The 14,152-nt window shown below is 43.8% G+C and overlaps 1 protein-coding gene and 1 long non-coding RNA gene across 3 annotated transcripts in view; both read right to left on the bottom strand.

Moving 5' to 3' along the window:
* TMC5 (transmembrane channel like 5) overlaps window positions 1-14,152 on the bottom strand; it is a 73,400-nt gene that overhangs the window by 4,826 nt on the left and 54,422 nt on the right. For both annotated transcript variants that reach the window (XM_061152933.1, XM_061152934.1), the window contains 5 exons: window positions 13,784-13,879; window positions 11,792-11,867; window positions 11,486-11,619; window positions 5,862-6,035; window positions 3,583-3,661 (listed from right to left, as the gene is read on the bottom strand). In XM_061152933.1, coding sequence (XP_061008916.1) covers window positions 3,583-3,661; window positions 5,862-6,035; window positions 11,486-11,619; window positions 11,792-11,867; window positions 13,784-13,879 — 559 coding nt within the window. The remainder of the gene's footprint in view (window positions 1-3,582; window positions 3,662-5,861; window positions 6,036-11,485; window positions 11,620-11,791; window positions 11,868-13,783; window positions 13,880-14,152) is intronic.
* On the bottom strand, window positions 6,042-11,479 carry LOC133063495 (uncharacterized). Its single transcript, XR_009694422.1, has 3 exons — window positions 10,074-11,479; window positions 9,299-9,561; window positions 6,042-9,153 (listed from the first exon to the last, which is right to left on the bottom strand). It is a non-coding gene; the product is annotated as an uncharacterized LOC133063495 (long non-coding RNA).

The following is a 14,152-nucleotide window of genomic DNA, read 5'->3' as shown; positions in this document are numbered from 1 at the left end:
GGTTAAAGAAATGAATGTGCTATAGAGTGAGTAGTAAAAATTAAATAAGAATCTTTGCTCATCACTTAGCACAATGCCAGGCATCAATAAGTGCTCAACAAAATGTTATCTGTTGCCACTATTGCTTGGAGGAGGGAAGGGTAATAAGAATTTGCATTTTTAACAAAGGACCAGGGGTTTTTGACATAGAATATCATACTTTGAGAAGGACTGTTCCTGAGCCTATTCCCACTCTCTTTGAGTTCTTTTAGAGACAGCATCCCGGTCTTTGTGGCCCATATTCCAGGCAAGACTCCCAAGCAGGCAGGTCTGCATGATGTTTATGGTGCCTTCCTGAAATGATGTCATCCCAGTAAGTCCTGAGTTTACCTGACACTACTCTTACAACAGAAAGCTTTAACATCAAATACCTCCCACGCTGAAATCTTCATAAGACTTGCCCCAAACATTCAATGTTGCATCAGAAAACTATGGGTAATGCTTCTGGGGACAGGTGGGAAAAGGGCTTAGCTAACAAACTCATCAAAAATACTAAGAATCATGGCATCCGGTCCCATCACTTCATGGCAAATAGAAGGTGAAAAAGTGGAAACAGTGACAGATTACATTTTCTTGGGCTCCAAAATGAGTGTGGATGTTGGCTGCAGCCATTAAATTAAAAGACGCTTGCTCCTTGGAAGGAAAACTATGACAAATCTAGCGTGTGTGCGGGTTCAGTTGTGACTGACTCTATGTGATCCTATGGACCATAGCCCACCAGGCTCCTCTGTCCATGGGATTCTTCAGGCAAGATCACTGGAGTGGGTTGCCATGCCCTCCTCCAGGGGATCTTCCTGACCCAGGGATCGAACCTTGATCTCTTTGTCTCTCCTGCATTGGCAGGCAGGTGCTTTACTACTAGAACCACCTGGGAAGCCCCATGACAAACTTAGACAGCATATTAAAAAGCAGAGACATCATTTTGCCAACAAAGGTCCATATAGTCAAAGCTATGATTTTTCCAGTAGTCATGTATGGATGTGAGAGTTGGACCATGAAGAAGGCTGAGCCCCTAAGAATTGATGCTTTCAAATTGCACTGCCGGAGAAGACTCTTGAGAGTTCCTTGGACCACAGGTCTTCTGGCCAACCAGCCAGTCCTAAAGGAAAATCAACCCTGAATATTCATTGGAAGGACTGATGCTGAAGTTTAAACTCCAATACTTTGGCCACCTGATATGAAGAGCCAACTCATTGGAAAAGACCCTGATGCTGGGAAAGGTTGAAGACAATAGGAGAAGAGAGCAGCAGAGGATGAGATGGTTAGATAGCATCAGTGAGTCAATAGACAAGAATCTGAGCAAACTTCAGGAGATAGTGAAAGACAGGGAAGCCTAGTATGCTGCAGTTCATGGGGTTGCAAGGAGTAGGACACAACTTAGCGACTGGCCAACATCAACAGCTAACCAATGTTCTTTCTTTACAATACAAAATGTGCCAACTCAAGTGATCTGAAGCCCCAAAGATTCAAGCAGATAGACTCCTATAGTGTCCTGCTGCTTCCTCATATTTTCAGACATAAGTGCTCATGTCACAGTTATGTTGATATTTAGAAGAAAAGGGAACTAGCCCAGTAGCAATGACCATCTCTCTGTGTCCAGACTTTGATCTCTAAATACCATTTGATCAGGACTCCTTGAAGAAATGCCTAATTCCTATTCTGGGACAGGAAACAAACAAGATGAGACCAGACCATCTTATCTTTCCAGAGAACAAGGAAGCAACCAAAGACTCCTGGGATCATGTCAAAAGAACTGAGGAGCTAGTTCAAAAGGATTTCCTCTAGCAAAGGATGAGACTATTTTAAGCATAAACAAATGATTACAATTGAAAGATGCCAACATATACTTAAATCTACGAATTCATAATGATAACTTCTCATTGGCCACATTTGGAGGTTCTAGGTTTAGTGAGTTGAATAGTGTCTCTGTTTTTAGTATATGTGCTGCCGGAGCAAGCACAGTGTCTCCGTTTTTAACAGATATGTTTAAGTTATTCTTATTCAAACCCCACCACCTGTGAATATAACTTTATTGGAAATAGAGTCTTTGCAGATGTAATTAAATTAAAGGTTTTTTGTTTTTTTTTATGAGATCATCGTGTATGAGGATGAACCTTAAATTCAATGAGAAGTCCTTAGGCAACAAGGAGAAACAGACAAAGAGAGAAAAAGAGCCTGTGAAGATGAAGGCAGAGATGGGAGTTATGAAGTTATGCCAAGAAACACAAAGGTTAGTCAGCAGCCACCAGAAAAAATGAGGTAGGGAGGAGACTCTTGCTCTGAGCTTTGGAAGGAAACAACCCTGCTGACAACTTGGTTTTGGACTTCCGGCCTCCAGAAATGTGAGGCAATACATCTCTGCTGTTTTAAGCTGCCACATTTGTGGTACTTTGCTTTGCAGCCCTAGCAAACGAGTACACTGAAGGACCAAATCATCATTTTGAAAACAGGTAAATAAAGGGAGTCATGTATTTAACCTCATCTTTCCTCTCCTGAAGGTATTTGAAGGTGCTCTAACAGTTGATGAGTAAAATTTCTTCTTTTATAGAAGAATTCCAGCTAATAAATGCAGAAGAAATTCTAGAATTAGAGTACCACTATTTTGCAATCCTTAATGAAATAAATGGACAATGAATAAAAAGGCGTGCATGCATGCTGAGTCACTTCAGTCGTGTCTGACTCTTTGCAACCCTATGGACTATACTCATCAAAGGCTGCTAAATCTATTAGGTGAAAGACTACTGGGAAGCTTTATGGATAGGTTAGCTGACCAAGCATGGACCCACTGATCATTCTTAACATACAAAAAAGGAAACAATCAGACATTTTATGTTATGAGGTAATACCATTAAAAATATTGACTTAAAGCATCACCTATGAATTATTCTGACTAAAAAATTTAATCTGGACTTAATCAGGTCTTTAAATTTCACCATTCATTTACAGGAAAAAAAAAAACAAAAAACTATTAAACACCACTGCAGGGTTGAAACTCAGATATATCCAGAATGAGGGAATTGCTGCATGACAAATGACCCGGTTTCTTCAACAATAAGTGGCAAGAGAAGAGGGAGGTGTGAACAGTTAGAGATTGAAAGAAACATTAAAGACACATCAACCAAATGCAACATGTGACACTTTTCCAGACTTTTTACTTGAGTAATCTTGCTGTAAAAAGACACTAACTGGACAACTGGGGAAATTTGGCCTTTGACTGACTATAAGATGATAGTAAGGTATTATTAATTTTTTTAGGTGTGATGATTGGTACTGTGGTTATTTTTTTTAGTGTGTATCTCTTAGGTGTATGGAAGAGTCTACAGATACAATGATATAAAGGCTAGGATTTGCTTGAAAATAATCCAGAGATTTATAGCAAAGGGACAGTATAGAGGACATAAGAGTACACAAATGTTGATGGTGGTCAGGGCGGGGTGGTGGGAAGGTTCATTCTACTATTTTCTATATTGGATGATGTTTGAAAAATTTCATTATAGAATGTTAAAGGTGGGCAGGGTAACAAAGGGGTCCAATGGGACTTACGTTAATGATCTGTTCATGGAGCAGTCTTATCATAATCTTCCTTCCCTCTGTGATCTGCCAGTAAAGGTAAGTAATGATTCTGGAAGAGAAGAAAAGAAAGAATGGCAGATGCTCTCTCCAATGCTTTGCAGGAAAGAATGAATGGCAGACACCCTCTCCAAGGTTTGCAGGCTCCTAATTTCAACTGGGTAGCCACTCATTTAGGAACTCATTTATTTGCTTACAGATGGATGTTGGCCCAGCCAGTGTTCCTGCAAAGTTGTATCTGAGTGACTTAGAGGTTAACTTCATTATAGCAATAGTTCTCAGGATTCTACACATAAATCACCTAAGAGGTGGAGAAGAGACTCCTGCCGTGGCCCCTCCTCAGATCAATTAATTGAGCTTTTTTGAGCACAAGGGCAGGCATCAGTATCTTTCCTTCTTTTTATTGCTTTATTGAGGCATGGTTGACATACTACAAAATGTACTCATTTTGAGTATAATTCAATGAGTTTTAGTTAATTCATATAGTTATACAAACTTTACCCAATCTAGTTTTCCTTTAATTTTTTTAATTGAGATGGAATTGACATATAACATTAAGGTGTTGATTTGACACATCTATATATTGCAGTATGATTACCACCATAGTGTTAGCTAACACTCCCTCATGTCACATGATTATTATTTCTTTTTCTGTGGTGAAAACATTTAACAGTATTTTTATTATTATGTATTTATTTGGGGGCTTCCCTGGTGGCTCATTGGTAAAGAATCTTCTAAGCAAGCAGGAGATCTGAGTTCAATCCCTGGATCCAGACAATCCCCTAGAGAAGGAAATTGCAACCCACTCCAGTATTCTTGCCTGGGAAATCCCATGGACAGAGAAGCCTGATAGGCTACCGTCCCTGGGGGTCACAAAAGAGTCAGACACAACTTAGGGACTAAACAACAACAAACAACAAGTTTATTTATTTTTGACTACATTAGGTCTTGGTTGCTGCACAAAGGCTTTCTCTCTAGTTGCGGTGCACAAGCTTTTCATTGCAATGGCTTCTCTTGTTGCAGAGTACGGATTTCAGTAGTTGTGGCACACAGGCTTTGTTGCCCCAAGGCATTTGGAATCTTCCCAGACCAGGGATCAAACCTGTGTCTCCTGAATTGGCAGGCAGATTCCCAACCACTGGACCACCAGGGAAGTCCTTAATAGTATTTTAAACTTATTTTATCTATTTATTTATTGGCCGCATCGCTTGACTTGTGGGATTTCAGTTCTCACACCTGGGACTGAACCTGGGCACAGCAGTGAAAGCCCAGAATCCATACCCCAGGCCACCAGGGAACTCCTGAGCAGTATTTTTTCACGTATATGATTCTAATGTGTAACCAGAGTTTGGGAATATGGACAGTGCTATTCAAACTTCCCTGTGGTACAGACTTCCTGGGATTTTGTTAAAATGCAGATGCTATAGGTCAGGGTAAGGTCTGAGAGTTTGCATTTCTCACAAGCTCCCCAGGGAATTAAAAGTTTGGAAGAGCAAGACAGAAGAACTTCCTATTTTAAGTAAGGGGGCTAAAGGCAAACCAGTGTTGGGAGGGACAGCATGACCAAGAGCTAGGAGACCCAGGCTCCAGCCTCCTCTACAATAAATAGACTCTACAGCATGGGAACTATCCCTGTCTCTGCAAGGCTTCTCACTTCCACCTGTAAGATCCAGGGGTCACTCAACAATTGGCATCGGCTGGCTCCACTAGTCTGTGATGTTGAGTTGTGTCTCTACGTGAGGACAGACAAGTTCAGCCATCAGAATTTGGCTTCTAAAGAGGAGCAGCCGTCAGCAGACCAACTGTTCCTGCAGGAAAAGGAGTCCAGTCTTGGCAGATCTTTCGCTTTTTCACAAGAAGTTAGAAATCATTTTAAAATTTGAAAATGAAAGTATGCTAACCCATATATCCATAACACCCAACCCACTTTAAGACAGTCACAACCTCAGAAAGAATCACACGGTAATTTCCCTAAGCATTCTCACACCCAGTTTTTTTCTTTTTGTTTTCATGTTAATTCTTAAGAGGGGGCAGAGCAGGTGTTCCTTTTTTCATAAACAGACCCCAAAAAGGGACAAGATATTAAATAACTTCTAGAAAAATTCAAGGGCAGAGTTGGGATGGCACAGAACACTGAGCTACACTGCAGCCTTCGCCTTCCCACCAAACACCCACCCCGCCCAAGCCTAGCTGCCCGCATGCTGAGTTGATGCGGTGTTTCCCTCTCTAGTTTTCAGAAGAACCCCACTTACAAGACAATGAGGGTGAGGATGAAGAAGAAATGCACGCTCCCGATGAGGTTCTGGTAGATCCAAACAACCCACTCGTAGCTGGAGCTTTTATTCAGGGTGTCGATCCAGCTGTAGATGGACTCAATGAAGGAGGACAGACCTCGAAACGGACCACAATCAGCCGAAGGTTTCAATCTGATAAAACAAGGGACAGGGGAACATCTCTAGTGCCAGACTCAGGTGTAGTTTTTCTAGAATAGCCCAGTCCTTTCTGGGCTCTTAACCTGGAACCAGTGATCCTTACCTGCTCCATCTACATCCCCTTCCAAAGCAAGCCCTCTCTCTCACAGGCCCGGCCGGCGTGTTTTGTCCTCATGACCTTATTCTGAGGACCAGCTTTTGGACAGCAGTATCACTTGATCCAACTGTCACCCATCCAAAGACCAGGCTGTGACCTCAGCCATGTCCTGGCACAAAGAAATGAACTGGGGTGATAGGACTCCCTTCCTTAGGAACTTGAACTAAGAAATACGAAGAGGGGAGGCTGTAATCTAGGGAAGCTAGAGCTGTAATAATGGCCACATGAAGTCAGTTGTGAACAAGCAGAAACTAGAAGAACTAGTTAGGAAGAGAGGAAAAGAAAGGCAACACGGTGAGACAGCTGAGAACATCACATAAGAGAGGAGCCTGCCCTGAAGATGCCGAGTTCCAGTTCTACAGGTATTCTAAAAAGTCAAGTGCTCAGGGCTGGTGCCCTGGGAAGACCCAGAGGGATGGGATGGGGAGGGAGGCGGGAGGGGGGATCGGGATGGGGAACACATGTAAATCCATGGCTGATTCATGTCATGCATGGCAAAAACCACTACAATATTGTAAAGTAATTAGCCTCCAACTAATAAAAATAAATGAAAAAAAACTTTTTCTAAAAGTCAACTCCCTTGTGCATTCATTTTCTCATTCATTTGACAAAGGCCCACTGCACTTGTAACTGAGGCAGAAGATAGATGGGCTCCATGCTAGACATTTACAACTAGCCTCCTGTTTATATTTCTTGAGGCAAGACACAGATGGGCTCCAGGTGAGACATTTACACTCAGCCTTCTGTTTACACATCCAGATAGAAATAACAACAACAACAGGGTAAATAGCTGGACTTTGTCTCCAGTGGATACTTTAAGAGAACAATAATGGTAAGGGTTGGAAAAGAAAATGTCAACCCAACTCCAGTACTCTCAACCTGGAGAATCCCCATGGACAGAGGAGCCTGGCAGGCTACAGTCCACGGGATCCCAAAAGAGTAGGACACGACTGAACTGACTTAGCACACACACAGTGGCAAAGGCAGAGATGAGCTGAGTCTTGCCCAGATAAAAGATAAAGAGACCACATTTTCTCATTCTTGAGGTCAAGGAGACCTCCCCAACCACACATGTACAGAAGGCTCCTTGGGGTTAAAAAGGAGGGGGCACCACCCCATAATAGGTGATGCCAAGCCTCCCACAGGCCTCTGTGCTGGAATCTATCTTGCCTAAAAGGTGCGCACGCACGTTGGGGAAAGTCCCAGGGCAGGTGAGGTATGGAAAAAGAAACAAGATAATTGGCCAAAGGTAAACAAAGACCCAGAAAAAATGCCCTATATAAATGATTTAACCTCTTTACCGGAGGAAGCGCACACCCTTTCTCTCCATGTATGTATCTCTGCCTGCCTTTATCTTAAATTTAAAAAAATTGTTTCTCTGTGTGCGCTCCCACTTACTGTACTGCATCTCTAATAATAAACTTTGTACAGTTTTTTGGTAGAAAAAAACTGTATTTTTACAGTTTTTGCCTCCTTAAAACATTCTTGCTTTCAAGCAAGACAAAAGCCGGGGAACTTTGCTTCTAGCCTCTAGCCCTTGCTGGTCTAGCAGCTAGGATTCCTGCTTTTCACCCAGGCTACCCAGGTTCGATTCCTGGGCAGGGAACTAAGATCCTGCTTCAAGTCACCAGTCACTGCTGTCTCCTCGAGATCAGTAGCAGGCACTGTGCTAGATACTAAGCCCTCGCGAACCCACAGTAAACAGGGCAGACATGATACCTGCCCTCCCAGGTTCTAATGGGAAAGATGGTCGATCAGTGAGTGTACAATTAAACAAAGATCCGAAGTCATATCTGGCGTGAACTAGGAAATGAAGAAAGGAAACCGCCCTGAGAGAGAAACGGAGGAGAAGGGAATGCACAGAAGATGGGGATGGTCATGAAGGTCAGATCTCCAACAGGACTTGTGAGCTGAGAGAGGAGAGAAGGTCAAGCAAAGAGAGCAGGGAGACCGCTTCAAAGAGATGACCCTGAACAGACTGGGAGGCTGGGGAAGGATGCAGCCATGGGAAGTGAGGTTGCAGGGGTAAGAGGGAGCCTGACCAGACGGGGCCTTTCAGTTCATCAGAGGAAGTTCTGTTCTCTGCGTGGAGACCAGGCTTCTCCCCAGCTGGGAACCTGTGGGACCCGGAGGAAGCGAGGGGTCTGTGCCAGTCAAGACGCGGCACCTGACAGGTGGTGACCAAACTCGGGTGTATTCCTCCCTTGGTCAAAGCATCTGTTGGTTACCAAGGGAACTTGGGCTAAACACTGAATGAAGCTTGTCTTTTTATTCTGATCTGTAACATCTGGGGCCTTACTAATGCTAGCGAGACTGCCTTTCCCAGGGCTAGCCTACAAAGCACGTCTTTCACATGCAAACCAATGAGTCCCGAGCCCACATCCCACCCCACCTCCTCTCTCAAGCTCTCACACTCTGGGCCATTGTTCCTCTGCCCCCACCACCCCAGCGCCAGGACCAGACAACCCCAGATGGCCCCTACACCCCAGAGCCCGATGAGATAATTCACATTTGCCCCTCCTAAGCCTGTCGACCCTGCCTTGCCCTCTCCTCCCACTGAAACCACAGTAAAGACTTCTGCCCACATTTACTACTCTCTCTCTCTGCCTCTGACAGACGCTGGTGTCTCCTCCCCACGTGGCCCCCACGGTGAGACAGGTCCCCTCCTTTTGGGATCTGTATTTGCTGTTGCTGTTGTTCAATGGCTTGGCCACATCTGATTCTTTGCAACCCCATGGGCTGCAGCACGCCAGGCTTCCCTGTCCTTCATTACCTCCTGGAGCCTGCTCAAACTCATGTCCATTGAGTCAGTGATGCCAGCCAACCATCTCATCCTCTGTCGTCCCCTTCTCCTCCTGCCTTCAATCTTTCCCAGCATCAGAGTTTTTTCCAATGAGTTGGCTCTTCACATCAGGTGGCCAAAATATTGGAGCTTCTGCTTAAGCATCAGTCCTTCTAATGAATATTCAGAGTTGATTTCCTTTAGGATTGACTGGTTTGACTCTTTGCCGTCCAGTCAGTCAGTTTGGTCGTTCAGTCATGTCCAACTCTTTGCAACCCCATGGACTGCAGCACGCCAGGCTTCCCTGTCCTTCATTACCTCCTGGAGTCTGCTCAAATTCATGTCCATTCAGTCAGTGATGCCATCCAACCATCTCATCCTCTGTCAGCCCCTTCTCCTCCTGCCTTCAATCTTTCGCAGCATCAAGGTCTTTACCAATGAGTTAGTTCTTCACATCAGGTGGCCAAAGTATTGGAGATTCAGCTCCAGCATCAGTCCTTCCAATGAATATTCGAAACTGATCTCCTTTAGGGTGGACTGTTTTGATCTCCTTCCAGGCCAAGGGACTCATTGTTTGCTGTCTAAACAATGGAAACAGTGAGAGACTTTATTTTGGGGGGGGGGGGGCTCCAAAATCACTGCAGACGGTGACTGCAGCCATGAAATTAAAAGATGCTTGCTCTTTGGAAGAAAAGCTATGACAAAACTAGACAGCATATTAAAAAGCAGAGACATTACTTTGCTGACAAAGGTCCGTCTAGTCAAAGCTATGGATTTTCCAGTAGTCATGTATGGATGTGAGAGTTGGACTATAAAGAAAGCTGAACACTGAAAAATTGATGCTTTTGAACTGTGGTGTTGGAGAAGACTCTTGAGAGTCCCTTGGACAGCAAGGAGATCAAACCAGTCCATCCTAAAGGAAATCAGTCCTGAATATTCATTGGAAGGACTGACGCTGAAGTTGAAACTCCAATACTTTGGCCACCTGACGGGAAGAACTGACACATTGGTAAAGACCTCGATGCTGGGAAAGATTGAAGGCAAGAGGAGAAGGGGACGACAGAGGATGAAACAGTTGGATGGCATCACTGACCTGATGGATATGAGTTTGAGCAAGCTCTGAAAGTTGGTGATGGACAGCGAAGCCTCACGTGCTGCAGTCTGTCGGGTCGCAAGGAGTCGGACACGACTGAGCAACTGAACTGGACTGAACTGAGGTTGGTTATAGCTCTCATCAAGAAAATGAAAGTGAGGTTGGAGGGGTAAGAAGAGGCCTGACCAGACCTCAGTTCATTAGAGGACATTCTGTTCTCTGTGTGGAGACTTGGCTTCTCCCCAGCTGGGAACCTGCATGACCTGGAGGAAGTGAGGGGGCTGTGCCAGTCAAGACGGGGCACCTGACAGGTGGTGACCAAACTCGGATGTATTAAGCCCTAGGTCATAGCATCTGTTGGTTACCAAGGGAACTTGGTATGCAGATGACACCACCCTAGTGGCAGAAAGACAGAGGCTGTCCAAGAGACTCTCAAGAGTCTTCTCCAGCACCACAGTTCAAAATCATCAGTTCTTCAGTGTTCAGCCTTCTTTATGGTCCAACTCCCACATCCATACATGACTACTGGAAAAATCATAGCTTTGACTATATGGACTTTTGTCTGCTTTTTGATGTGCTCTCTAGGTTGGTCATAGCTTTTCTTCTAAGGAGCAGCTGTCTTCTAATTTCATGGCTGCGGTCACCATCTGCAGTGATTTTGGAGCCCAAGAAAATAAAGTCTCTCACTGTTTCCATTGTTTCCCCATCTATTTGCCATGAAGTGATGGGACTAGATGCCATGATCTTAGTTTTCTGAATGCTGAGTTTTAAGCCAACTTTTTCACTCTCTTCTTTCACTTTCATCAAGAGACTCTTTAGTTCTTCTCTTTCTGCCATAAGGGTGATGTCATCTGCCTATTTGAAGTTATTGATGTTTCTCCTGGCAGTCTTGATTCCAGCTTGTGCTTCATCCAGCCCAGCGTTTCTCATGATGTACTCTGCATGAAGTATCTAAAGTAGTCCAAATCATAGAAACAAAGTAGAAAGTGCTGGGAGGACAGAGGAGGGGAGAGGGAAAATTACAGAGTTTGGCAAGTATAGACTTTCATTTTCATAAGAGGAAGAAGTTCCAGAAACCTGTTGCTAAACTATGTGAAATACTTAACTCTACTGAACTACACACTTTTACATAAGACTGCTAAGATTCCAGCTTGTGATTCATCCAGTCCAGCATTTCACGTGATGTACTCTACATATAAGTTAAATAAGCAAGGTGACAATATACAGCCTTGATGGACTCCTTTCCCAATTTTGAACCAGTTCATTGTTCCATGTCTGGTTCTAACTGTTGCTTCTTGACCATTTATTTTTTCAGTGATAGTTGTCTTCTGATCTGTTGGTCTTACTATACCTGGAGAATGATAAAACGTACATTTTAAAACACCCCCGCCTCCACGGCTGCCATCTCCTACCTCCAGATGGTGATGGCCAGGGTGCACAGGACCCCAGTGAAGGATGGGAAGAAGAGCAGAAAGATGAAGAAAGTCATCATCTGCGAAGCCCGCCATGCTTTGCTTGGAGGCTGGAAATTCATCATCAGGCTGATCTGAAGAAAGAGATGTAGTCACCTCCCTTGTGCAGCCAGAGAAGCAGGACAAGGGGACCCCAGCTAGACACCAGTTCCCTGATACCCTTCCCAGGCCCCCCGCCCCATTCCAACCACCACTGGGTCATATGGGACAGCAAAGCCAATTGGTTCCAACTTCAGACTGACTCACATTTTTGACGTAAAACATGATGAAAAGAGTAATCATTTGGATAAAGGGCAGCAGAGGACAGAAGAAGGTTCCAATCCTATGAGAGAGTGGGGATGAGCATCACAGATCAGGGAAGGTGCAGGGAATGGGTTAATGACGGGTGTGGGGGAAAGGGCGAGGGCGTTACGGGCTGCAGTGTGTCCCCTCCAAATGCATATGTTGAAGTTGTAACCCCAATACCTGAGAACGTGTTTGGAGATAGGGCCTTGAGAGAGAGAATCAAGGTAAAATGAGGTCACTAACCTCATGTGGGCCCTAACAGACACACAGAGGGAAGAAGACCATGTGAGGGTACAGGGTGAAGGCGCCATCTTCAGGCCAAGGATGGAGGCCTCAGACGAAGTCAACCCTGCCAACACCTTGATCTTGGATATCAAGCCTCCGGAATTGTGAGAAAATTAATTTGTGTGGTTTATTATTTAATAAATAGCCACCATTTAAATTACCTGTGGTACTTTATTATCAAAGCCCTAGAAAACTCTTACAGAAGGGGACTGCTTCCAACACGGCAACCCGGCAAATCCCCACCATATCCAGAATCCACAGTTCTAGGAGAGAGATTCTGCAGAGGACGTTACCCACATGGCCATTAGTTAAACCCCCAGATGGCCTTCAGGCAGCCCTCATCCAGGTGTCCCAAAAGCAGGGCATGAGCTCCGCCTCCTCATCTGGCATTCGAGAAGGCCTGACATCCTGCCAGGACAGGCATTAAACTGCATTGTTACAAATGAGAAGGGCCCTCCCTCTTTAACGCTCCCCAGTGCTGCTGAGGCCAAAAGAAAATCTCAGCTTGGGTACTAATGTCTTTAAGTCCTAACACTTGCCAACCTCCTTAAAAAAAAAAAAAAAAAGAGGCAGTTTTTAGATTGAGAGCCTTGATAGCAGCATCTAGCTAGAATTTTACTTTTTATGATGGGTTTGATTTTATTTTTCAAATGACTTGCAATTTAAGTCAAACGATATGATTTTCCATTGATGATGATAAAATAAAGACTCATTAAAATGTATTCAAGTTTATAAAAAGCACTCAACATAAAAGAGAATATGAAGTTAAAAACAGTCCAGTGATAGACAAGCCAAACAAAATAGGAAGGCTGGTTAAGATGGTAAATTTTAGATTATGTGTTTTGTACTACAAATTTAAAAAAAGAGCCCTTAAAAGGATAACAACAGTCATATAATATCCCTACCTGTAAACATTTCTGAGTCAGTTACTCGCCAAGCACTTAATGCACGCATTTTCTCACTTAATCCTCACCAAAATTCTATAATGTAGATGCTACTATTTCCCCCATTAACAGATTAGAAAACTAAGGTTTAGAGAGAGTTTATGTATAACTTGCCCAGTGGCATCCTGTTCACTGGGTAAAAGGACTTTGTAAACTGTCCAGTAGCCAGTAGCGTCCTGGCAGTAAGCAAATGCACCACCTAAACAACATAAAGAACAAGTCTTCACCACCTCCGAAAATAAACTCATTGACGTTACTGAGTTATTTGCAGATAGCCAAATCACCCAGGGCAACTTTAAAGAGTTGGAAAATAAGGCGCTTTACAGTTGTATGGCCTATTTGAGATTGCAGAGCAGATTTCTTATATCACCTGACTTAATCGTCAACTAAGTCGAAAGCAGCTCTTATTATATGCATTTGACAGATGAGGAGACTGAGGCTCAGAGAAGTTCAGTGACCTCAGTGAGGAGAAGAGCCAGCCCCACAGTCCAAGTTTATCCAGATTGCCCTTCAGGTTGGGGTCCCTGCTCCGTGTCAATTGTTGGCTGAAATCCTCATAAAGGAAGAGAATATTCTGGGACATGAATGCAAGGTCCTCAGACTGGCTAGATTTGGTATCACCTGTGCAGCTTTGAAAAACAACAGATTCTGGGCATTGCCACCAAAACTCCAAGTTCACAGTCAGGTGAGAACCACTGAGCAAACCAAAGATTTCAAAACTTACCACACCAGAGTTTGTGCATAGATGAGTTCTAACACATTTCTGGCAATGTCAAACTCCGGTAAGCCAAGACTTGTGATAAGCCGCATCCCAATGATTCTGTGAAAATATGATAAAGTTAATACACAAACTATCAGTTGCCTCCTTCAAAAAGTTCCCCACAATCAACAAAGGAGGACAAACTTTCACCAGTTTGGAATAAAGTTATGACTACCCTTGCAAGTTTTTGAAAAGTTCCAAGTATGAGCATGTTTTAGAAGAAATAATTGAGGGAATCAAGGGAAAATGGAATTAACACAAATTAACACAAAGGATTCAAGTGGAGATACTGCTAAAGTGGTTCTAGAGAACATTATTTAAATTATCCCACCC

The sequence above is a fragment of the Dama dama genome, chromosome 10, assembly GCF_033118175.1.
Source record: "Dama dama isolate Ldn47 chromosome 10, ASM3311817v1, whole genome shotgun sequence".
Classification (NCBI taxonomy): domain Eukaryota; kingdom Metazoa; phylum Chordata; class Mammalia; order Artiodactyla; family Cervidae; genus Dama; species Dama dama.
Note: the sequence above shows the minus strand (reverse complement) of the source record. Positions and strands in the feature narration are given on the sequence as shown.